General features: G+C 31.8%; 1 protein-coding gene across 4 annotated transcripts in view; it reads right to left on the bottom strand.

Moving 5' to 3' along the window:
- Positions 1-27035, bottom strand: part of LOC107067324 (uncharacterized) — a 321890-nt gene that overhangs the window by 19371 nt on the left and 275484 nt on the right. For all 4 annotated transcript variants that reach the window (XM_089174040.1, XM_089174041.1, XM_015322727.2 and 1 more), the window contains one exon: positions 20147-20164. In XM_089174040.1, the coding sequence (XP_089030166.1) occupies positions 20147-20164 (18 nt within the window). The remainder of the gene's footprint in view (positions 1-20146; positions 20165-27035) is intronic.

The raw sequence follows: 27035 nt of genomic DNA, 5'->3' as shown, positions 1-27035 counted from the left end.
CTTTTTTTCTCAATACAATAACAAAACTTTGTCGAAATATCGTACAAACTTGTTTAAAGTAACCAAATTTTTGATATACTCTAATATTTTCGATATTATTTTCATATGATAATAATATACATTTTTATTTTTCTCTTTTGAATTTTTTAATACTATTTTATAACAAGGAATAGTAGTAAGGGGGTGTTGTTCTTTTGAAAAAAAAAAAAAAATATTCGAGTGGTAAAAGAAAAAGAAAAAGAAAAAGAAAATAGAATAAAGGAACAAGGAAAAACGTTGTTGACACATAACGTAACGATTAACCCATTGCCGCAAATGACGGCTATAGCCGTCCGATCTTCGTATTTCTAAGCACGATCGTCAAATTAAAAGTGTGCGGCAACGTGTTAATTAACAAGCACGAAAATTCGCGATGATGCTACCCCAATTAGTGTTCACGCTATGGAAACTTATGAACTTGACATTAAATTTCGTACCAAACGAGGAAAACGTTAGCACGTTCAATTTGCACAACGTTTTATTTTTCCCTCAACGTTTAATATAAATACAAAGCTCTCTTTTACTTCAAAGAGATCGTCGTTTATGTATGACGTGTATACACACACACACTCTCTCTCACACATACTCACACACACACATACACAAATATACACAAATAAATACACACGTTTATACATACACATACATATACAGATATTTTATGTATAATTCGTGTATAACTCGTAATTAGATATCACTAAAATAACAATGGCATTTTATTATTTTGGGTGGGGAAAAAAAAAAAAGAAAACAAAAACATTTCTGGTCTTAAGTAAGTACGCAAACAAGTGTTATGAACGTTTAAATTATAGCAATCTAGACGAGTTGATTTTCTCATGTTTCATGCAATCGTGTGATTTGTATACCTTTGATACTACGCAAATGTATATATACCGAGTGATTCATCAGCTCTTGCCACCTTAATAACTCCGAAACTATGAAAGTAACAAAAAAGTGGATAAATAAAAAGTTGCATGAAAAATTCAGGACTACAACATGACATTAGTAATTTTTTTGTAGGTTAAATAATTTTCGAGATTTATTGATCAACTTTGTTTTTTTAAATACAATGTTATATTTTATTACTTATTTTCGGATAGCGGCTGACAAGACGAATCCAATGATGTGCAACATTAAATACTAAACTCGACAATGACCTAATAAAAACTATTCGGAAAATATCTGTTCCGTCCGTTGTCCACATGACGCAATTCTGACGCAACCCTGACGCAATCCTGACGCGACCATGACGCGGAAGAGCTGTATTGTGGCCGGTTTGTTCGCCAGTTTTCACCTTCCTTGACCTCCAAAAATATTAATGTTGCATATCATTGGATTCGTCTTGACAGCCGCTATCCGAAAATAAGTATTAAAATATAACATTGTATTTAAAAAAACAAAGTTGACTAATAAATCTTGAAAATGACTGAACATAGCAAAAAAATTTTAATGTCTTATTATAGTCCTGAATTTTTTATACAACTTTTTTTCAATAAACTTTTCTGCAATTGTCATATTTTCGAAGCTATTTAGTTGGTAATAGTTATTGAATCACCCTGTATATATAGGGTTATATATATACTGTAAGAGAAGATATTTCAAGTGAAACGTTATTCGAATATACTTATCTAAAATTATTAAATACGTCTATTTAAATATTTCACGAAAGATATGACTCGTGAAAAGATACTTTGATGATTTATGATAGAGGTGGAGGGTCGGGGGTGGAGGAAAGCAAATAAACGTGCTACGTTTAATGTTTTAAAAAATTAAAAAAAAAAGTAAAATGTCATTTGATAAGATTTAGATTATTTATAGAGTGTATGAAATAAGTATTAGCGCACACATTTAAGAAAATACATATATTAGATTAGAGTAATTAATTAAACGTTTGAATCGGTAATATGGAAATTTTTTTTTTTTTTTTAAAGTATTAAACGTACATTGAATTATTTCAAATTGAAACGAGTTCAAACGTTTATTACAGTCGTTAGAAATTTATTCTCGTTCGTTTTCTTGACGTTACGAAGATAAAAAAAAAGTCTTTAGATTGAGAGAGAGAGAGAGAGAGAGAGAGGGGGAGAGGGGAGAGGGACACATAGATTATAATATGCAAAAATTCGTACGATTAATACGAACGAGAGAACGATATTATAATAATAATAATAATAATAATAATAATAATAATAATTTTGATAATTAATTAACGTTATCTTCATACGAAAGAGTATGTAAATCAAGTAACATTTTCTAATTTCGCAGTCCGAGTCAGGGAAAAAATCGAGCGGTGGGGGACAGATGATGGTGGGGGCAAGTATGGTGGGGGGAAGGGGCCCTTTTTAAGTATCGGCACGTAAACCAAGTGACGACGAATTTCTTTCCTACGTGTTCAGATTTTCTACAAGAAAACATTCACCCTACTTTATCGATTTGTTAGTTGAATGAGAAAGAGAAAATGAGAAGGGGGAGAGAGAGAGAGAGAGAGAGATAGAGAAAATGGGTATAGAAAAGGAAAGAAGGGGATGAAGGGGGTTAGATCGGTTCATAAGTAGGAAGAAATAGAAGGGGAACGTAGAAACGCACACTCAAACATCTAAACATATAAATATATATGTAGGGTGTCACAAATAATTGTATTCATGATTTTTCAAGTATTTGCCATAATCTGAGAAAAAAATTGTTTAAACAAAAGTTGATTTGTTTTTGATTGACTATAAATTGCAATAAAAACAAATTTGAAAAATGTTTTTTTTTAAATGTTTTTTAAGGTTATCTTTGTTTTTTTAAATGACACCCTATATGTTTGACTTTACAGTATTATAGCCCGTAATAATACGAATTCAATGAACTAATATACCATGACTTTGGATGAACATTTTTTGTCAAATTATAACAAATACTTGAAAAATCGTGAATACAGTTATATGGGACACCCTGTATATATATATACTAGTATGATTATTTTTATTATTATTATTATTTCACGACATAGAGTGAATTTAATCGTGCGTGTTTAGACTTCTCGATAAAATCGATCCCCCCTAGCATTGGCAAAGTGTTTTGTACCAAAATACGACGAATAGAAAGTTTTACAGTGTTAGAGGGGGTGGTAGATAAGGGTTGGGAGTTAAAATAAAATGAACAGTTCATGGAAAGAGAGAGAGAGAAAAAAGGGAGATAGAAAGATAGAAAGAGAGAATAGAAAAAAGGGAGAAATCCCGCAAGCCCCTTGTATTTATCCAGGTATGTACTTCCTCTGTCTGTCCCGTTACTTTTTGCCCTCTGAAACATCCCTTCGAAATAAAAGTCCTCTTCTTGTTTTTTTTTTCTTCTTCTTCTTCTTTCCCTTCACCTCATCTCATCTCATTTCATCTCATCTCATCTCATCTGATCTCACTTCTGTCTTCTTTGCATTAGTCGTTCGTGTTTTTCTTGTTTTTTTTTCTTTTTGAAAGCTAAAGGTGAAGATGACGTTGCGTTTTCTTTTTTTTGGTTTTATTTTTCCATTGAACATTCTTAAAAAAAAAAATCATTTGATTGTTATAAACGCATATATGCGTTTGGTAAAAATTACTAAGCTTATCGTTCGAAGCATATACGGTGTTTGTTAATATTAATATTAATGTTAAAGTAATTTAATATTAATATTTATTCATTAAGTTATATTCATAAAGACAAATTTGAATTATTTAATATAACTTATTATTGTGGAATTTGATTAATAATAAACTATACTGTGCCTACAAAAACATTTTAGGTTAAAATATTCAACACTCAAAAGTGATAATAACGAATTCAATAAATACAAATAAATATCAATATAACAATTAAAATAACTAAATAATAAAAAACATCCTACCTATCCGTCTACCAGTCTATCCTTTAACCCTTTCCCCCGCCCCTTTTTTTATTTTCAACCCTTTTAAAAAGAAAAGATGGACGGACCTATTCGTTCGTGATATCATCAACGAAAATTCGTGACTTCCTGGCGTTGTTAAAAAAGTTTTGTTAAAGGGACAAGCAAGTAAGCAATAGTAGTAGTAGTAGTAGTCTCTCTCTCTCTCTCTCTCTCTCTCTCTCTCTTTCTTTCTCTCGTTTTGACTTTTTTCTTGGTGTTTCGTTTAGAAACTTTCGAATAATAGAGCACGATTCTTAGGGTGGTGAGAAGACGGCGGGTGTGTTAAGTACGAAAAAAAAAAGAGAGGGATGAACGAACCAACGAAAGAGAACAAGAAAACGGGGGAGAGAGAGGAGAGAGAGAGAAAGAGATAGAGAGAGACGTCATCTTCACCGGCACTTCCTGTCGTCTCGACGATTTTCCTTTCTATAATTTTTTTTTTCTTCTTTTTTTTTATCCCCACCCTACCCCCATTCACTTTTTTCCACTTCTTCTTCTACTTCTTTCTTCTTTTTTCTTCAAATTGATTTCTCTTTCATTCTTTCTATTTTTTTTTTTTTTTTTTTTTTTTTTTATTATATTTCGTTTAGAAAAGCAGCAAGGCCACGTCCAATTATCGGTGAAAGTTTAACGACGTTCGTTTTGTCGCCCCTCGGTCGCCACTGTCGTCTCTCACTCGCCACTCTTCTCCTATCCCGAGGTATCATTTAATAACGTTTGTTATTTGTTCGCGTTATTTCTTACGGTCATCGAACTATGGTGGGTGAGGGGGCAGGAGGGGGGGGGATGGAGGGGGAACTAAAGGGGGATCGTGAATTTAATGAATTTCTACAAATCCCCACCTTCGCCCTTTACCCTTTACCCTTGCACCGTATATCAGCTTTTGTTTCTCTTCTTAACTAAGAATCGATCAAAGTGTCAACAAGGGTCAGGATGGTTTAACCCCACCCACCCTATCCCCACACCCTCACCCTTACATCCCTTAAATCTCGAGTTAACGTGTAACTTCTTTTCCCCACCCCCATTCCCCCTCCCCACCACCCCTTTGTTGCCCCCCCCCCCAATGTTTTATATGGGACGAAGAATCCAGTAGCCCGGATGAGGTAATGTATTGAAGTAAAGAAATAGAAGAAAAAGAAGAAGAGGAAGAGAAAGAGGAAGAAGAGTAAGAGGGAAAGAAGAAAAGGATGAGAATGAAGGGAAAATAAATCGACAGATTTTTTTTCATCAAGGTTGTATATATACGGTCCAACGAGTACTGTGATTGGCACCACTGACAATTATTTGTTTTCCACAAATCACCTCATCCCATAGAGACACCACCCAACCAACCAATCCAAACCAAACCATCCTTATTTCTTTATTTCCTTATTTTCTATCCTATCCATCCCGGAAAGAAGAACATTGAGCTTCTTCTTTTCTTCTCGTCTGTCTACCAACCCCTCCCCCTCCCTCCCTCCCTCCACACCCTCCTCCATCCATTACCCCTCACCCCTTATCCCATTTTTTCTTCTTTTTTTTTTTTATTTGTTTTTATTCTTCTACTATCCTTAGTATATATACGCGTGTATACAACACGTACTTTACTTTAGAATAGGTCACATTATACACCAACATATACAAACACACATCCACATAAAATATATATATGTATATACACATATATACACTTTTAAAGAGATAAAATAGGAGTAACAAGTCTTGTTTCATTTCTTTTAGATCAACAACGTGACCCTGTCCAAGACATCTTTTAGATATTTCAAAGGACCAATGACTACTCGTTGTTAGAACTTCTTCAACCTAACCTAACATTTTTCTACTTTTATATATCTATAAGTTTTCTTTCAGATATGTCCAATTGTTTGTTATCAAACGACGATGTTTTTTTTAGCTAAATCATTGAGACAAATTAGTCTAGGACTGTTTTAAGAGGACTGGATAATGTGGAGGGGGATAATGAGGGGGGATTTAGAAAAACAATACGAAACCCTTTTTTATTGTTTCTTTTTTTAACTCTTTTATTACGAATAGATAATCTGTTGTAATTTCTTTTTCTCGTTAATGTAAATCGTATTGGTGTTTATCGGTAAAAAGATGTCGCCATTCTCTGCCCTCTCCCACCTTACCCCCACCCCTCTTATACGTGTTTTCATTTTTATCGAATTATGTACGAACGAATGATATACTTTCGGTGGTTATGTTTCTTTTATTTATACTCAATTAAAATTACCAATTTTTTGTTTTTTTCTTTTAAATATTGTTCCAAAGAGACAAATAACATTATCGATCCTTATTATTATTATTATTATTATTATTATTTATGGGACGTAAATATGCGGAGCGGGGGAGGGGCTGGAACAAAAAAAGTGTGTAATAGTTGGAATTTTTGTTTTGTAGAAAAATATTTCGTCGTCTATAAATTTGTTATTCTTTTTTTCTTTTTCTTTGTCTGTTTGTTTGTTTGTTTGTTTTTCATTTTTATTTACGTTAAACGACAAGAACAATATATTATAACGTTATTTATTTTACATATTTGCATTAAATACGTAACAATTATTTACGGTGATTTAATTAAACGCAAATAATCGAAATATTCTCGTAGACTGTGGATAGAAACGCAATATTATTATTATTATTATTATTATTACGAAACGCAAATAAAATTCCAGCAAGGAGAGGCTGCGAGGGGACGGGATAGGTGGGTGGTTTAGGGGACTATAATAATATATAATATGAAACAATGGTATTTTCGTGGTTCGAGTTTCCGAGAACGTTTCTTTTTCTTGTACACCTGCGTCCACCCATTTTCTATCTCTCTCTCTCTCTCTCTCATTCTCTCTTTCTTTCTTTTTTTTTTTTCTACATTTTTCTTTTCTCAATTCTTTTTGCAAATGAACGATCTTGTTAAATATTGTTTGACTTGAAAGAATAAGAATAGAAAATGCAAAATAAGAAAATAATCAAATTTGTTAACAGCGTAATTGTGCAGTAAAGTTAGTTAACAAAAAAAAAACAAAAAAATTTTCAAGAACGTAATTTGATCTATCTGTATTATATTATTACAGTTGAAACGAGAAAAAGGAAAGAAAAGAAACAAAAGAAAACAAATGTCAACTCGTAATATAATTCGATTTAGATGATAGAATAATTAAGATTTCCCGTTTAGCTTTGTATGGTGTGTTGCAACAAACCCGACCTTTTTATCCCCTACTTTTACCCCTTACACCCTTCTTCACCATTTTTAAAATTCCCCATAATTTATGTAGTTCCCAAGGGTAATACTTAAAACCGGAGGATAGCATCCTACAACGTCGAGAAATTGCAACATTTTTTCCCGGAGATAACGTTGTTCGAGCTTTCGTTTCCTTTGTACTATGTGTGTGTGTGTGTGTGTGTGTGTGTGTGTGAGAGAGAGAGATATACAATAAGCCTATTATGGCATCTCTCTTTCTCTTATGGTTTTTTTTATTTTTATTTTTTGGGTATATCTATCTCTATAGTTCCCCATTCTCTCGTTCTCATTTTCTCTTTCTGTCCCTTTACATGTATATATATATATATATATATATATATATATATATTTGAAGGACGACACGTATAACAGCTGCACCGTCTGAATGGATTTTAATGAAATTTGGTATTAGAGGCCCTTGACTAGAAATTCATCCTCTGAATTCGAGTTGGTTCGTTCGACGTCGAGTCGGGTCCAATCCCGAATGCATATGCATGCACTGCATTACTCATCTCACTACGTCTACCCTACCTGCCCGTTTGTAAACGTTTTCATAGTTCTTCTCTTTCTCTTCTTTATTACCGAACGATCGGGGGTTTTTTTTTTGTTGTCCCTATATTTTATTTTATTTTTTTTATTTTTTTCATATCACAGTTAGTATGATAGCTGTCATGTATATATATATATTAGTTCATCGATAAATCATCTTTGTTTCATTTGATTTTATTCTTATTGTAATTGAATTGATTTAATATGAAGTATAGGTTATGTTAGAAAATATGGTGTTATATGAAATTGTTTTATATGAGATATATGGTTCATTATTTCATAGTAATTTAGATGTTAAAGATTATATGTTAAATAATTAGTAAATAAGTAGATTAAGTATTATTTTATCTATTAGTATAAAAGTATAGTATTGTAGAAAAGTTTGTTAAAATTTTCTTTAGTTGTTTCTCTCTTCATTACCGACCGATGGTTTTTTTATTGTCCCTACACTTCTTCTTTTTTCATTTCTTTTTCTTTTTCATCTTTTCATATTACAAAGATATTATTAAAGCATGATCTACAAATAAACAAAATAAATTACATTTAAATGACCATAAATGAAGTTATTATCAGAATAGGTTAGAAAACATATTGTTAATGAATATATTCAAGTTTATGAATATATATCAATGAACTAAATGATAAGATTAATGTATTAATAAACATTAATGTTCATTTTAAAGAACGAAAAATATTTTACAAAAGAAAATAAAGAAAATGTCTTTCAGAGTTGTGCGTCTAACCATTTTAAACTTTGGATTTCTCTTAGGAGAAATGAAACGAGTTCAGGATCAAGGAGTTATTCTGAGGTTCTTCGTTAAATTTTTAGCTTTCATCTAGGACAGAAGAATGGTGGGAGGTTACGGTGGTGGACGCGTCCCATGACTACCTACATTTCACCGTCGCAATTATTACGACTTGGTTGGCTTGTTGCTCCGGGACAAAAAAGAGAAAAAGTAACGAAAAGAAAAGAGAAGAAAAGGTACCAAAAAAAAAAAAAAGAAAGGAAAGAGAAAAGAGATAGCCAGTTCTCGTCTACTATCATAAATAAACTTTCTGTCAGTTGTACTACGGGGATATTTTCACGAAATTATTGCACTTTTTTTTTTTCTCTTGACCGATGCCAACGCAATTTTATTTCGCAATGTCACACTGTTCTGTTCTCTTTTTTTCTTTTTTCTTTTTTTTTTTCCAACGATATTAGACGTCGAGATTACGCAAGGGGTGATGATGGTGGTGGTGGAGAGAATTATTATTATTATTATTATTATTATTTGTAAGCTTATTATAAAATGATTTAGAGTTTACGATTAGATGAAAGAGACAACCTTATAAAAGATGATTTGATTAAATGCGATTATGTCTCGCAAACATGAAAAAGAATATAATTTAATATATAAAACATGAGTTTGAGTATTATCCGTGATAAAAGTAACGACCCATATATGTCAATCAATAAGCGAAGAATTAGAAACCTTATAATTTCACATGTATAATGTTTCTATACTAATACATAAGACATCGTAAAAAATTGAATATAAATTTAATCTTAGTTAAAAGTTATTATAAATACGATCAATAATGTAAATTATTTTTTTTAGCGTTTATAATTTATTTGAGTTAAGTTAAGACGCGTTACGCACGTCGAAATGTTTTTCTAAAAAGAAGTAACCAATGACGTGTCGTACACGTCGATGAGCAAGTTTCTTGTCGCGTAGAAAGAAAAATGCCGCGTGTTTTTCCCAGTACGTCCCACCTATGCAATGAAATTTGTTTATTGAAGTATAGTTTCATATTGCAACGGCATAGTACTCTTGTGTGCACAATATTCGATGTTCGCAATATTTTTTCTCATACGTCAGTCAAATCAAATAATACATTTATTTTTTCTATTTTCTTTTGCCTATTTTTTTCTTCTTTTTTTTTTTTTTTTTAATAATTCTTACCGATATCGTAAAATGAAAAGTGATAACGATCGAGGAATATTTCTCCTATAAAATCTACGAACAAGTTTTCTAAAGTGAGACTCGTGTAAAGAAATTAAGAAACAACAACAATAAGAACGAGTCTGACTCGTGATACTTCATTCAGATCAAAACGTAACGATGATACGAGTCAGACTCGTGGTATTTTATTCACATCAGATAAAAACATAATGGTAACATGAGTCAGATTCGTGGAACTTCATTCAGACCAAAACGTAACGATAACACGAGTCAGACTCGTGGTATTTCATTCACATCAGACCAAAACGTAACGGTACACGAGTCAGACTCGTGGTATTTCATTCATATCAGACCAAAACGTAACGGTACACGAGTCAGACTCGTGGTATTTCATTCATATCAGACCAAAACATAACGGTACACGAGTCAGACTCGTGGTATTTCATTCACATCAGATTAAAACGTAACGGTACACGAGTCAGACTCGTGGTATTTCATTCACATCAGACCAAAACATAACGGTACATGAGTCAGACTCGTGGTATTTCATTCACATCAGACCGAAACGTAATGATGAGACGAGTCAGACTCGTGCTATTTCATTCACATCAGACCAAAACGTAACGGTACACGAGTCAGACTCGTGGTATTTCATTCACATCAGATCAAAACGTAACGTTGAGACGAGTCAGACTCGTGCTATTTCATTCACATCAGACCAAAACATAACGGTACACGAGTCAGACTCGTGGTATTTCATTCACATCAGACCAAAACGTAACTGTACACGAGTCAGACTCGTGGTATTTCATTCACATCAGACCAAAACGTAATGATGAGACGAGTCAGACTCGTGCTATTTCATTCACATCAGACCAAAACGTAACGTTGAGACGAGTCAGACTCGTGCTATTTCATTCACATCAGACCAAAACATAACGGTACACGAGTCAGACTCGTGGTATTTCATTCATATCAGACCAAAACATAACGGTACACGAGTCAGACTCGTGGTATTTCATTCACATCAGATTAAAACGTAACGGTACACGAGTCAGACTCGTGGTATTTCATTCACATCAGATCAAAACGTAACGTTGAGACGAGTCAGACTCGTGGTATTTCATTCACATCAGATCAAAACGTAACGATGACACGAGTCAGACTCGTGGTATTTCATTCACATCAGATTAAAACGTAACTTAAAGACGAGTCAGACTCGTAGTTAAATTGTTCTCAATATTGTTATAATTACGTATAATTATTATTATGATTATAAACTGCCACTTGGGAATCAACCAATACAATAAAGAGGATTAATTAACATATTTTTTGCAAAATTTACCACAAAGCTCAAATTAATCATTTATTGAAGATCAATAAAAAAAAACTATTTCTATCATCATTGATACAAAGTGGTACTCCAGTTAACACGATTGTACAGATTGTTCGAATGTGCGATACATCTCGAACATTCTCGTGACGTATATGGATACTGATGACGCCTAACGATCGTCATGATATTCACGCGAACAGTTCGAATGACATTTCGCAGGGTTTTACGATCGTACGAAGTGGTGAATCGTATCCAAACGCCCTTTAAAAGCCGGTTTACGTGTTATTTTATTGCATCGACAGGACATTCATTCTCCCTTTGTCTGTCTGTCTGTCTGCCTCTTTCTTGGTTGTTCATTCTAGAGAGAGAGAGAGAGAAGTTACTTCCGTTCAAGAACATTAACTTGATCGAAAATGACCCTTTTATCGTCAATTTATTATCCTATTCCTATGTTGCTAACTAATTGTTAGTTTATCATTAATTTATTTATAGGATAATATAAATGTACGTTTGATTTTTTATTAACAACTAATTATATTATGAAGTTTCGATATATTTTTTTTTTCTATTGAATATTACATAACAACAAATCGAACGAACTTTTGAACGTTTCTATGTATATATATATATATATATATATAATATTGAAGAAAATTTTGCAATCTCCCTCGGGGAGGATGGGAAGGTGGATGAAGGGCGAAAAAGAGAGGGAGAGAGAGAGAGAGAGGGAGAGAGGGAGTGTTGCTAGCCATAGTACGCGCATCACTGGCTTAGATGATCAAATAAATCGTTCGGTCTATCGGATCAATTCAATTTTTCGTTTGGTTCGTTGAATCGGTATAGAGTATAAAATTTATATTAATTACTGAGATGAATTTTATTCGAAAAAAAAAAAAGAAAAAAAAAACAAAAAGAAAAAGAGCAAGCGCAAAAAACCAAAAAATAAAAAGCACAACAACAAAACAAAACAAAATATGTCTAAATGAATTTGATACGAATTTTATTCGTGTATATATATATATATATATATAAACAAATTTATCTCTGTCAAAAGATCACGTTGAAATTGTTTTTTTTAAATTTTTTATTTTTTTATTTTTTTTTTTATTTTGCGTCACTATTATATATTTTTATTCGATAAATCTCGTATAAATGCGTAACAACGAATCAAAACTCGAAAACAACTCTATTCGTAAAATCGTCTATGTTTTCTATCAAAAATTCATTTTTTGTTTTTTGGGACCGGGAAATTCATTAACACTAACGTGTTTACGAATATTTCTATCTCTGCGAACACGTGTGGGTCAATTTGACGCATGAACGAATATGCACATTTTCATTACAAAAAAAAAAAAAAAAAAAAATAAACTAACAACTTGAGAGAAAAAACAACAAAATTATACATAATAAAATTGAAAAATCAAAATTTCAGATACTTATATATATATCAATTTGTATTTTATAAATTAAATAAATTGTATACATTATTATTATTATTATATTATATTATTTTTTTTATTTTTCTTTTATTCATTAAAATTATTATTATTCAATAATATTTTATTATTAATAATTTGTTCAATATTTTCTATGCATTAAATGTAATAACATAAATTATTAAGCAACTTGTGAAAAATAGAAAATTAGAAAAAAAATTAATTTTAAATTTAATTAAAATAAATTTTATTTAAAAAATAAATAATAAATAAATAATATAATTACTAATATATTATAAACAAATATATGTAGTATATAATAGCAAGCAACCTATCGGTAATTAAATTATTATCAAAAAAAGATTAGAAAATACCCCAAAATTTATTTTCAGCTAACCAACGAATTAACCTTATTCAAACGATTTTAATCAAATAACCAATCAAAGTAACGATCGTGCAACAGTTGTTGATGAAGAAAGTAAGAAGTAGATAAAATAAAATAAAAAAGAAAAAATAAAAATTAAAGCAAAAACTATGCTGTCTGTTTGTTAATCCTATTTCCTTTTTTTTTTCTTCGAGAAGAAGTACGAGAGTAGTCGTGGTAATATCTGATTTGTTTGGAGACTTTTCGCTTAAGTACTTCCGTTTCCGTTTCTTTCTTCGATACGTAATTAGAAGCAACAAACTTCTTCTTCTACCTTTCCCCCTCACCCTCACCCTCACCCTAACTCTCACTGTTTCTCTGTCTAACCCCTCACTGGATTGTCTTGCACTAATTTGCATTGGTTTAACAGCCAGTTTCAGGCTGCTTGGAATTACGTTACGTTGGGAACCCTTTAATTTCGACGAACGTAACTACCTATCTTTCTCTCAGCCCCTCCTCACCTTCCCTCATCACCCCTTTCTCACCCAACCCCTTCATTCTCACTGTTTCCTATCTCTGTCTCCCTTTATCTGATGATTCCCGCGTTCGTTGACGCTCTTCTCTCATCGTCACAAAATTGTTGTTGCGTACAAAGCTGCAAAGCCAACCAGCCAGCCCAGTCCTCAGACCCCTGACCCTTCTGGCCCTTTCTGTACTCCACCTCTTTACCGGACGGTCTAGTCGCAACCCGATTCTCTCGTTGAAGTTAATAACGAAATTGTTACGTCAAAACGTAATATGAAGAAAAAGTGAATGGGAGAGAGTTTTTATAACGATTTATGTGTGATCTTATTTTTCAAAAAATATTACAAATTTTTGTATCGTTTTAAAATGAAAATAAACTGTGAAATGAAATAAATCGTTTGTTGTATGTGTTGTTGGTTATGTGACACCATTTAAAGGAATCTGTTTTTAAATGTTTCATTGCACCTTAACCTCAAAAATATTCTTTATCGAAAGTAAAAGTTAGATTGTTGTGTTCGGGAAAGATCGAGAATGATCGGGAAAATTTCGAAACGGTTGAGAAAAATATAAAAGAAAAACAATTGATAGTATTAAGAGGTTATGTTTAGTTCAAATTAGTTCTAGTTGGAAGGATTCTGTTTTAAAATGTTTCATTGTACCTTAACCTCAAAAATATTCTTTATCGAAAGTAAAAGTTAGATTGTTGTGTTCGGGAAAGATCGAGAATGATCGGGAAAATTTCGAAACGGTTGAGAAAAATATAAAAGAAAAACAATCGGTAGTATTAAGAGGTTATGTTTAGTTCAAATCAGTTCTAGTTGATATATGTCAAGCTGATAAATTTGTAAAATTATATTTTTGTAATTTCGTTGATTACAAATTTGATATTATTTTTGTGCTTTGACAAAATGGTTGACTGAAAACAGAGGAAATTTTTAAAAACAACATGGCCGACTAAAAATGAAGGGACATTTTTATCATAAGTTGATGAAACTTTGTCAAAATTAATAAATTAAGGGGTTTTCATTGATTACAAATTTGATATTATTTTTGTGCTTTGACAAAATGGTTGGCTGAAAAAAGAGGAAATTTTTAAAAACAACATGGCCGACTAAAAATGAAGGGACATTTTTATCATAAGTTGATGAAACTTTGTCAAAATTAATAAATTAAGGGGTTTTCATTGATTACAAATTTGATATTATTTTTGTACTTTCTATTTAACAAAATGGCGGACTGCAAATAGATAAGATTTTCATTAAAAAGTAACAGTTAAAATTGAAAATGCACTATATCTCGCACTTAGTAAGATAAATTTATTAAACACTATTAGACATTTTAACCATATCTGTTGCAGATAATAACTTCAAACTTAATAACCGTAGCATAAAATGAATAAAATATTAACGAATCGATTTAAATTCGTGTAAAATCAACGTGACATTCAAAAACGTTAGATACCGATCATTCGATATTCATATTTATTTCTATAATCGAACAAATAAAATATGGAATCAAATGTAAAACGAGATCGAATTTGCTTTAGGTAATGTTCATTCCAATGCTTTGACCGAACAAAATGTGAACCTTTTTAAATTTTTCCTACGAAAGATAGGAGACGAATAAATACAACAAGAGTAAAGAAAAAGAACATGAAAATGGAAGATGAAGAAAGGAAATATAAAAAAGCAGACTCCAAGAAGCAAGTAGTAGTAGTAGTAGTAGTAGTAGTAGTAGTAGTAGTAGTAGCGTCATGTCATATGGACACAAAATCGTGCAAAGTTTTCTCGTGAAAGGAAATGAGATGACGAGAAATATTCCTCCTGTATACTAGGATACACAAAATACATGTACACACACACAAACACACACATACACACAGAGTTACCACAGAGAAAGAGAGAGAGAGAGAGACCTAGACGAGCTTATAAAGCTTGAGAAAGTTTTCTCTCGTTCTCCGAAAATCTTTATTATAGCTTTCTCTCTCTCTCTCTCTCTCTATCTCTCTCTTTCTCTCTTTCTCTTTTTCTTTCTTATCATTCTTGGTTTTCCTTTTGTCCGTCTTTTCCCGTTCTTTCTTCATTCAACGTTCAACGATATAACCCATTATATCATCTCTTATTCGTTCACGAACGTAAACCACATAGAAAAATGACGCGCAGGCGTTAAAAAAGTGCGAGAAATCTGCTATCCCCCACTCAACCCCATAAGATTTGTTCGATCAATCTCACGCGGTGGGAGGAGGGTGGGGTTAGATGGGTTTTAGGGTATACTACAAAAAATCACTTTCCATTTGTAGATATTTGAAAAATTCGTCTTTCTTTCTAGGGTTTGTTTTTTCTTTTTTTTTTTTCTTTTTGGTTGGATGGAACAAAAAAATTTTGCTGTTTTTCTTCTTCTTCTTCTTCTTTTATTTCTAAAGGTGATTATTTTTTCTCATAGAAATTTATTTATCTGTTAGAATTTCTCAAGAATTGTTCTTAGTTCATTTTTTTCAAAGGTTTACGTCGTTCACCCATTTACCAATACCAGAATACTGTTCCTAAATACATAAATACAAACACAAAGAAAAAGAAGAAGAAAAAGATAGAGGAAGAGAAGGAGGAGGAGGAGGAGGAGGAGGAAGGTCTTCTTGTGGAACAGCATCCACAAGAAATTAATGCGTCGGGTCTTCTGCCGTTAGACAAGTATAATAGTAGTGGTAATAACGATCGTGCAAACCAGATATAGTTATCGTTCTTTGCTTGTATTATCGAAAGAATTATTAATGTTAGATAAGAGCTCTAATGCCGCAGGTGTGTATTTATTGCTACCTCCGAAAGAGATAGGAAAATAGTAAGAGGTTTAGGTATGTGTCTGTGTGTTTGTGTGTATATAAGAGTGGGGTGTGAAAGGTAGAGAAAACTGGACTCGATGATATAATATTCGATTTAACCTGCATTCAGTGTCTTTTAAATTGTTCCATTTATTTTAAATATCTAACCTGATATAGGATAGAGTCATCTAATTGATTTTTATCAAATTAGGGTACAGCTAATCCTCCCACAACACGAACAATTCAGACTAATTTTTTTATAGCATTGTACTTTTACTGTATTGGATAACCTAATTTTTGTTAAACATATTTATAAAATTAAATTAATTTGTAATAATGATGCTACATTGTCTAGGAACTTATTTATTGTGTTATAGTAGGATTACTTGTACCTGACAATGTTTATAGTTTCATCTTTAGAAGTTAGGTTAGGTTTTGTAATTGAAAGCATTAATATTTTGGAAAAAATTATTTCATTTATTTGTCCAGTTAATTCTATTAATAGTATCATCCGTAGACGCATCCCTTAATAATAATTTATCAAAAACCTTTACGATCTCTTAGAGTATCTTATTACTTTATTATTTCGTTCATTTTAGGCATACTTTGGAAAGAAATTAATCGTTTTTATCCAAACCTAACGTGATGGGTTAGGATTAATTTTAACAACAGTTAGAGGGTGTACGGTTAATTATGGACATTCGTCGTACCCCTTTACCAACCCCCTAAGAGTCAAGACATAGTCGTGTGACTTGTATCCGGATTAACCCCAACACGCTCTGACCTCGGGCTCACTTAACGTAAGAGGGGGAGAAGGGGTTCACTGAGTCGATGTGCTTAATCCCAATCGACCAACTGCATGGATAGGAGACGGCCGTCACTCGCCCGTCAAATTAAACATCGATTTACTTAGGATAGGAGTAACTAAAGAGTGACGTTTAATCGGAACACAATCGTTCTAATATCACGTGTCTCTCTCTCTCTCTCTCTATCGTTACGATTTCATTTATGCTTGACATTCGATAATAGTCATTTCCTTTCTATTATCACACTTTTCTTTGCAAATCAAATTTAAATGCAACGAGTGCCAATTAATTTTATGAAAGATTTTTGATTGATACTTTATCAACTGGGGGTGTATGCATACGAATATACAGAATGATTTACCAGCTCTTACCACTTAAATAGCTCCGTAATGTTTATATTAATTAATTAAATTATATTCAGAAACAAAAACTTTAATTATTAAATATAATTGAATAATTAGAATCTAGTCAATGAAATAAATTATTCTGTTCCTAAATAAACATTTTAGTTGAAAGTATTCAACATTCAAAGAGGTAATTGGAAATTAAACGCATACATTGATACATCGATGAAAATATTTCAACAAATATTCTATTCTTGTTAGTTTTCAATTTGTACATATATAATTTTCTTATTACGATCTGCTATTATTATTATTTTTTTTCTTTTTTCAAAAGAAACATTAAAACAATTTTGGGGGAGAAAAGATACGATGAACAGATTCGTTTTATCGATCGAGTTTATTAATTTAACGCTGAAAATAGGAATTAATTTGTTAGTAGATAATTTTATTCATCGTTCAACGAATGGAAAATTATTTCGGTATTTCAACGCAGACACAACTACTCGTTCCGAAAATTCATTCTGTTTTATATATATATATATATTCACGCGGCCTAATTTTCTAATTCATGTTTCATTTCTACCAAAAATTAGTACAACGGGATTTTAATTTAATTCTTTGATTAGCAAGTAAATGATTTTCCGTCGTGTATAAATTTAAATTAAAATGATAGCACATTATGCCTTCTTTGTTTTTTTTTTTTTGGTTATTTTCTAATGAATTTTCCCATTCATAAAATTTTCCATTCAGAGAAACCACTTTTCCCGATGAAATTAAGAACTTTCCATTACGTCAATTATTGTTAGATGCAATCAAATTAACGGTTGTTTTCGAGTTTACCAATAACTTTTTTTAACATTACAAAAATAAACCTTCCTTCATATTTCGAATTTAAACAAAACCCATAAGCTAGATTGTTATAACATATTTCCATAAGTTAACAAAGAGCTTAAGTATTTTCAATTTCCGTTTAAGGTTCATGATATTCTAAAGTAAAAACTTCATTAGAATAGGGAGTGACTTTTCGAAAAAAACCTCGGAACTTTTTGGAAAAAACCGCAGGACTTTCTGGAAAAAACCTCACTACTTTTCGGAAAAAACCTCACTACTCTTCGGAAAAAACCTCACTATTTTTCGGAAAAAACCTCACTACTTTTCGGAAAAAACCTCACTACTTTTCGAATAGTTCCGAGGCTCTTTTACGAGCCTATTTTACGAGGGTCGTTCACGAGGCTCTTTAAGGAGCCTATTTTTGTTCATTTATTTATAATAAATTTACACTTTTAAATTAAGATGTCCTAAAATAATTAAACAACCCTTATACTTATCATATTAGTATAAATGAAATTAAATATTTATTATAATAATTACTTGCTTATGATGTCCTAAGCAATGAGAGGTGTTAAAAAATAGGACAAGGATTTAAAAAAGGCTGCTTAGGGAGGGGAAGTGAAGTAATACGTCAGACATTTTATCGTTGTGCATTTTTTCGAAAGAAAAAGTCCAACTGCGAGTTCATACTTCGTTGTTTTAATTCAAAGCCGGTTCGTCGTTCATTTGTTCATTCGTTCGTTTATTCGTTCCTCTGCTACTACCAACGGTTCTCCGAGTTTATGATTTTTATTTGGTAAAAAGGGGAGTGTTGCTAGCCTCCCTCCCTCACCCCATGTTTTCACTCTTTCGTTTTCTACGGAATATATATCCGAATGGGGTTTTTTTTAGGCTGGTCACGAACCTTCTCTGAATTGTGACAATTAAAGCAAAAGAAAGTACTCGGTCTGTCTGTCTGTGTGTGTGTGTGTGTGTGTGTGTGTGTGTATTATGGTGTGCTACTCACCACTTTTCTCTCTTTCTCTCTCTCTCTCTCTCTCTCTCTCTTTATTTTCTGTCCTGTTTCCTCGGTTCTCGGGTTGGTGCACATGCGTGTTAATTTATTTTAAAATTCTGTACGCGGATACTCCAACAAATGGAGAAAAAAAAAAGACATATATATATATACGTAGAAAGAGAATGAGAGAGAATAAGAGAGAGAGAGAGAGAGAGAGAGAGAGAAATAGAAACGTTTTCTATTTTGTGATAGGAAGAAGAAACAGAAACTCAGAGACTCTCGAGTATAAAGTCGAATTAATAATAATTATTACCTATGGTCACGTAAATACGAATTCTCGTTTCCCTTTCAAAAGTCATAGAACCCGGTAGGTGGGTTTGATGTTTATATTCAATCCATTTCCCGTTTTCCATACGAAGGGATGGGTTAGGAGGCTGGAATAGGGGTTCGGGATGGGGGTTTGTATAGAGGCTATCTGAAAAGTTGCTTTCTCAAAGGACAATACCTTTTTAATCAGGAACATGTTCGTAAACGAGCACGTTGTCTTTTAGATAATCTTTTCTATGGGGTTTTTGAATAGCAATTGATGAGAAAGATTGAGTGAAATAGAAAGAGTTGGTAACATTTAAAGAATTTGAAGAAAATAATATTTTCTAGGTAAATCCAATTATATTCATTTCAATTATATATACGTACCTGCGCTTTCGTAATTATGATAATTATTTGAACAACCCTTTTCTTGTTCATTTTTTATTTTATTTTAATTGTTTTTTTTTTTTTTTAAGTATATTAAGATAATAGAGAAAAATTACGTTTTTATTCGAATTTTTTTTTGTTTTCTCTCTCTCTCTCTCTCTCTGTATATATTTCTTTTATGATATTATTTTTTTTTCGGCAGATTACGAAGGAATACGATTAAAATGTAATTTATTTGTTTATACTGTACCCGAGAGATGACGTATATTCATTTTTCCCTTTTTTTTTCTTTTTTTTTTTTGAAGGATAATCGACGAAGCACACTCACTCACCTGTCGTAGTAATAGTCCCTGTAACAAAAAAGAAACACGATCGATTAGTATGAAAAGATAATGAAATAAAATCAAAATCAATATTCGTAATGTTAGGACAAAATTAGTTATGTACACGCGAGATTATCATCTTATCGTTAGATCATCTTATCGATTTAACGTTGTTGAAATTTTTCCTTAACCTGTTAGATAATACGCATCGGTTAAACGAAAATTTTTTTTTATCCTAACTTTATTATATAATAAATATTTATATTATAAAATTAATTATACACAATATAAGTTATATATATACAATTTTTTTGAAGGATTAAAACAAGTGTGGTTTCGATGCACAGGTTTCTGTTTGAATTTATTAAAGGATTCCATAAAAGGGCTAAATGAGCCCATACACCCTTTCCTTATCATAGAACCCGTTCTCATTGTAGATTGATTTATTTATCAAATAATACATATATATATATATATATATGATATAAAATAAAATAATATTTATTATTATAATTAATATAAAATATGTGATAGAAAACATTACTTTTAAATAATTAATAATTATAAATATGAGAGAGAGAGAGAGAGAGAGAGAGAAAGGAAAATAGAAAGATAGAAAGAAACAGAAGGACAAGCGTTTATGACGAATGTTATGTTGTAATTGAAATTGGAATGATATATTGCCGTTTCCTATCGGATCCAACGCCGCTGCTAAATCGTCGAAGTCAATGTATCATTCTGCCTGTCGGAAATATCGATTATATAATCGATAAAAGCGTCTAAAAGAACAACAACAACATCAAAAAAAAAAAAAAAGAAGAAAAAGGAAGAAAAAATAGGAAAACGAAATTTGTCCCTGTTTGTTTTCGTACTAAAACTAATCGTAGTTTTCTGATATTGATTACAACTCTTTCAACTATTTTTTGACTTAACCCTTATTGTTCTTATACATACACACATATATGTACTAATAATTACCCCTCTCTCCCTAATTTTAGTTCTCTCGAATATAATTTTCCCTTTGCCCTACGAGATTGTAATTAATTGGAATGTCGTTGTTACGTTAATAACAAAAATAAAACAAATATTAATCCATTGACATCCGTTTGTATGAGATAGATTTTAAAAAAATAATCAAATTATCTTGTTTGTATATTCATGTCATTTATTTATAATAAAATATTTCATTGGTCAGCTGATAGATTTGCGAATAAATAATTTCAAAGACTCGTCATGTTTTCTTGGATTCGTTATTATTTAGAAACGTGTTCGACTCGTCGTCCATTTTCTATTTCTCCTTTTTTTGTTTCCAAAAAGAAGGAGGAGGAACTACAACTGTGATTCGAGAATAATTAATTTAAATATTCGTCGTACTAAGCGTTGATTCGTAATTATTTAGAAACGTGTCTGACTCGTGGTTCATTTGTTTTTTATCTTTCTTTTGTTTCTTTTCTTTTCTTTTTTGTTTTCAACAAAAGACAGTGGAGATAAAATCTGAGATTCAAGGATAAATAATTGAAAAATACTCGTCGAACTATGCACGTTGATTCGTTATTATTTAGAAACGTGCCTGACTCGTGGTTCATTTGTTTTCTATCTTTCTTTTGTTTCTTTTCATTTCTTTTTCTTTTCTTTATTTTTTTTAACAAAAGACAGTGGAGATAAGATCTGAGATTCGAGGATAAATAATTGAAAAATACTCGTCGAACTGTGCACGTTGATTCGTTATTATTTAGAAACGTGCCTGACTCGTGGTTCATTTGTTTTCTATCCTTCTTTTGTTTCTTTTCGTGTTTTTTTCTTTTCTTTTTTGTTTCTAAGAGAAGAAAGAGCGTGTCAAAGTTTAAATACGTACAACAGTGGTTTGTATTTTATCGGTCATTTAAAAAGTTCATACAACGATGGATTCATTTTTATTTTTCTATCCTCAATTTACCCCCATATCCTTTTTCCATGTGTTTTCTTTCTTCCTTTCTCTTTCTTGTTCTCTTTGACCCGGAACTTGGCGTCGAGAGGATCACTCCGTTTTCAACGGAATAGAATTTTTGATAAGCAACTAGTGCTACACCCTTTCATCCCATTTCCACCTTCCCATTCCCCTTCCCTTTTCCCTCCTTCCTATAACAACGACACGAATATTCCTTTCGTTTATTTCTGAAAAAAAAGGAAACAAAAATACTCGAACCATTCCCAAAAATTCGTCTATATTCAATCTGTGACATTCTAATCAAAGAATTAAACGAGATTTTTGTCGTTGTTGATGATAAAATTAGTTTTCAACCAATCGTAAATCCCTAAAGGGTGGGAAGACCTGTACCTTTCTTTTATTCCTCAATCCTTTTGCTCCCTATTTCTTTTTCTTTATTTCTTGTCGTTATGAAGCACACAAAAAAAATCACAAAAGTATCGTTGCTAGCTAAGGGTGGTGGTGGTGTGTTAAAGGGGATGGGGTTGTGGTTGGTTTTTCAGGCATTTACCGGGGCGGCTTGGTAAAAATAACAATTTCAATCGTCCGGTGTCAATTCCAATCGAGCATTTTCTGGATTTTCACTGGTCAGGCATATGAATATTTCAATGTAACGAATTCGTCGGTTTTGTTGTTTATCGATCCCGTCTGGACTATTGGATTAAGTTTGTTCGTTCAAAAAAAAAAAAAAAAAAAAAATACTCGCGTATAGATACTCGTCTATTTTACGTTTATTGTTTCACTTTTGTTCGTTTGTTTGTGTAGATATGTATTTGTATAATTTTGATAATGCAGTGGATGAAATTGTTCTAATGGAATCCGATTAAGCACAAGTTGATTTAAAAACAACACCAATTTTCTTTTATTCGAAATGTTTTTTAATTGATCTTTTTAAAAAAAAAAGAAAAAAAATAGTCATTTATTATATTAATCGAACAGTAGCTAGGTTCAAGTATTATCTACGATAAATGGTCTATTAAACCGAGTTAAACGTCATTCTAAACAAACGACGTTCTTCCTTTACCATTCTCTTCTTGTCAGAGGAAACAAGAGTGGGAGATTGAAAAGGGTGGGTGGGAGAATTGTTGACGTTCGAAGGATAAATTCCACAAGAGAGGTGAAAAGCTTGGATAAGGAGTTGTGTGTGTGTGTATGTGTGTATGTGTGTGTAAATGTAAGAGAGAGACAGAGAGAGAGAGAGAGAGAGAGAGAGAGAGAGAGCCTGGTGCCAGAGAAAATTGCCAATTAACTTCGATTTCGTCTTTGTCGTTTCTAACAAACTTGATCCAATCTTTGAATGAACCCTTCTAAATTGTTTGACCTATGTTTGACGATTTACCGACGATTACTCGAATTACTTGATAGTATAATTGAACTCTCATAACGAACGAAAATAGGAAAAGGACAATGTTCTTATTTTTATTTTTATCATTGACAAATGATATTTCATTTATTAACATTATTATTTGAAATAATATATTTTTATATTTTTAATAAATAAATGTAATTAATAATATAAAATAAATATTTGTTTTTTTTTTTGTAAGAAAATGAATTCAATTGATATATTTTTGTTAATCATTGTCAATTCTTATTATTTCCTAGAGTTAATTTTTTCTATAATAAAAGAAAATGATCGATAATGAGATAAACATTAAAGGTGTTCAATGTGAAAGTCAGATAATGGAATATAAATTTAATGTGTGTGTGTGTGTGTGTGTGTGTTTGTGTAATTAAAATTTATATTAAAAAGAAACACACACACACAAACACAAAAAAAAATAAGGTTGAAATATAAAAGTAAATTGACACGAACAACAATGCTTGACGTTCTATTTTATTTCGATAATATGCGAATAAATTGACCACTGGTCGTAAAAATAATTCCCATATGTATGAAATAAAGCGAGATATAAATAAATATTTATATTACAAAACAGAAAATAGATGACAGAATATGCAAGTAAATTGGCATTGCAACGCGACGTACTATTTTTTTTCTCGAACATTATAAAAGAACAATTGGCTTTTATTCGAAAATATTCGGATTTTTAGGAAAGTATAAAAATAACGAAGTCAACAAATACACATACATACATACATATATATATATATATATATATATATATATATATATATATATATATATATATATATATATATATATATATACAGTATTTATAAAGATTTAAGAATTTTATTATTTACCTCAATATATCCCTTGACTAATTAATTCATTTCTTTCTCTCTTAATAATAAATTAATCAAATCACAAATCTAATGGAAAATAAAAATAACTTGGCCATTTATTAACACACACTTTTATTCTTTTTTTGCTTTTGTTAACGTTATTTACAAATTTTATAAATAATATCATGAATATTAACAAAAAAAAAACACATTTATTCGAATATAGTACTAGCAAAACACATATTACCACCTAATACAACATTTCGTGTCAATATTTGAAAAGGAATTAAAAAATTTTAGTCAAAATTTCTTTCAAAAATGAGCCATTTAAAAAAAAAATCAAAAAAGTGGCGTAGAAAAGAGGTAGGGTAGGGGGGGAGGAGGAAAGAACGAGAAACATAAAAGTTCGGCTGTTACGTTAAATTCAAGTAAATAAAAAAGAAGTAAAGAAAAAAAGAAGAAGAAGAAGAAAAAAAGTGAGGTTATGGCCGAGGTCCGAGTGATCGAGCCAATTTTCGTGGAATATGGGGTTGGATGGGGTGGAAGGGGCGGGGGGATTCAGGTAAAAAAAAAGGGTATCTACTCGCGAACATGAACACAGAGAGCCGTGACAGAAATTGAAAAACACCATCGTAGGAGTAGGAGGAAGAGTTGAGGAGGGGCGGGGGGGGGGGCGGGAGCATATTCGCGAATGGTATTGCGAGACGCAATAGTAGTTGTAGTAGTGGGGGAAGGTACCTCACCAATCAACGTTGAAACGAAAAGCTAGCCCGCGCATTTTAAAAGTAGCCCCTTCCCCCTTCCCCCTAACCCCCCGCCCGCCCGCCCTTCTCTTGAAACGTCGAAAATATTCCGAAACGATCACGCGTATCGAAAAATGATGCCGTGCAATTACGTTGGTGGTAGGATGGCCACGTGACCAACGTTAGACTTTTTGTCGACGAAACTTCCCGTTATCGGGGGGTGAGGAGGGGGATGGTGTCTTTTTTTTTTTTTACGCCGGTTTTCATATTTCATTCGGACAAATTTTTCCTTCACCTACGGTCAAAAAGTATTTTCCGTGGGGTTTATTGATTGACGGTGTCGCTGTGTTCCCGTTCCTCTCTCTCTCTATCTCTTTCTCTTTCATTTTCAAAAATTTCGCGCCAACCGACGACCCGAATCCTCCCCCATGCCAACCCATCCCACCATTTTCCCATTTGGCTCTTTACCCTCTTCCCCACTCATCCCATTTTTATTCGTTGTCCCAGATCTAACGCAGCTTTTTTTTTTTTTATTTTTCTCTCTCTCTACACCGTTACGCACATAAAAAATATTTTGTATATTTTGTTACGTTCGTTCGTTCTGTTCTGTTCTGTTCTGTTCTTTCCGTAGCACTCACCCCCCCCCCCCACCACCTACCTCCACCCCTCGAGAGCTAGAAATGATGGTGAACGGTGGGTGGAGGGATAAGGGAGTGGTTAGGGTAGGGGTGAATGCGACAGAGAGAGGATAGTTTGTTATTAAATTAAATATAAATTCATTTATTCATAATATTCTCGATTGACGGGGTACATCGAGTTATCGTTAATAACGCGCAAGAGGAACAACGATGATCGATAATTCACCAATCGAAATAACGTTATCGGCCTAATGGCCGACCCTTCATCGTTTCATCGTAATTACGTGTTCGTGTTTTCTCCTTTTTTTTTTGTTTTTATTTTATTTTATTATTATTATTATTATTATTATTATTATTATTATTATTATTATTATTATTATTATTATTATTTGTGCATTTTTTATTTATCTGTTACATACGTAACAGAGTAATTTTGTAATATGGATTACGTCAGTACAATTGTTTTAAATCAAATTTTAAAAAGATAAGTTTTGTTAAATATTGCATTAGTATGATTGTACTAATACATTTGAATTATACACCGTGTAAAAAAAAAGGGAAACTTAATATAAAATTGTTTTCACGAAGGTTGAAGTTTCAATTGCATTATTGTATACTCATTTGTTTCATGTATAGGGGAAAATAAATATTTGACAGTTTAATTATTAATCAAAGAAAATAATAAGAAAATAATTTTGAGTATAATAGACTATGATGGTTGGTTGGTTGAAAAGTTTTGAGTTTAACTTGCTAAGCTCAAAAGTAAAGCTCAATACTTTTCAAGTTTCTTGTGTTACGTGTAGTCTAAGAATTTTTCAACCCCTCGAATAGTTAAGCTGCCAAATTTTTCTATTTTTACTTTTATCAGATTCACATAGAAAACTTTTCAACCCCTTCTCGTCGTAGGCTCAAGATTTTTCAAACGAATTGGTAAATGAAAATGCAGGTGTGAAAATTAATTGAATTATTTTTCAAGTATTTAGATTTTATTGCATTAAACTTAATGAATAATTCCTACAACTGTTTAAAGTTGAAAAAACAAAAAAATGAAAATTGTCTTGTTCAAGGTCTGATAGTATCATGATTATTATTAACTCGTATATAAGTATAGTATATATTACGATTTTCCAAGTTAAATCAAAAAGATCTAATGAAAGCAAAGTCTCTCCCCCCATCTTACCCCCTCCCTTCCCCTCCCCCATCCCTATTCGTGTTATTTGAGTTTATCTTTTAGAAGTAAATCCAAGTTTAGTACAATAATAGGAAAACGGTATTGGTCTTTATCGTTAAAGTAGTTAAACCGTTCCTTGGTTAATCTTTAAAGGAGTTTCAAGTTTTCGATAGAGTGACTTTGACTTTAC

The sequence above is a fragment of the Polistes dominula genome, unplaced genomic scaffold (genome assembly GCF_049000335.1).
Source record: "Polistes dominula isolate Pdom_NZ unplaced genomic scaffold, Pdom_raw_medaka contig_75, whole genome shotgun sequence".
Lineage (NCBI taxonomy): Eukaryota > Metazoa > Arthropoda > Insecta > Hymenoptera > Vespidae > Polistes > Polistes dominula.
The sequence above is the reverse complement of the archived record's forward strand: the minus strand, read 5'-3'. Positions and strand labels throughout refer to the sequence as shown.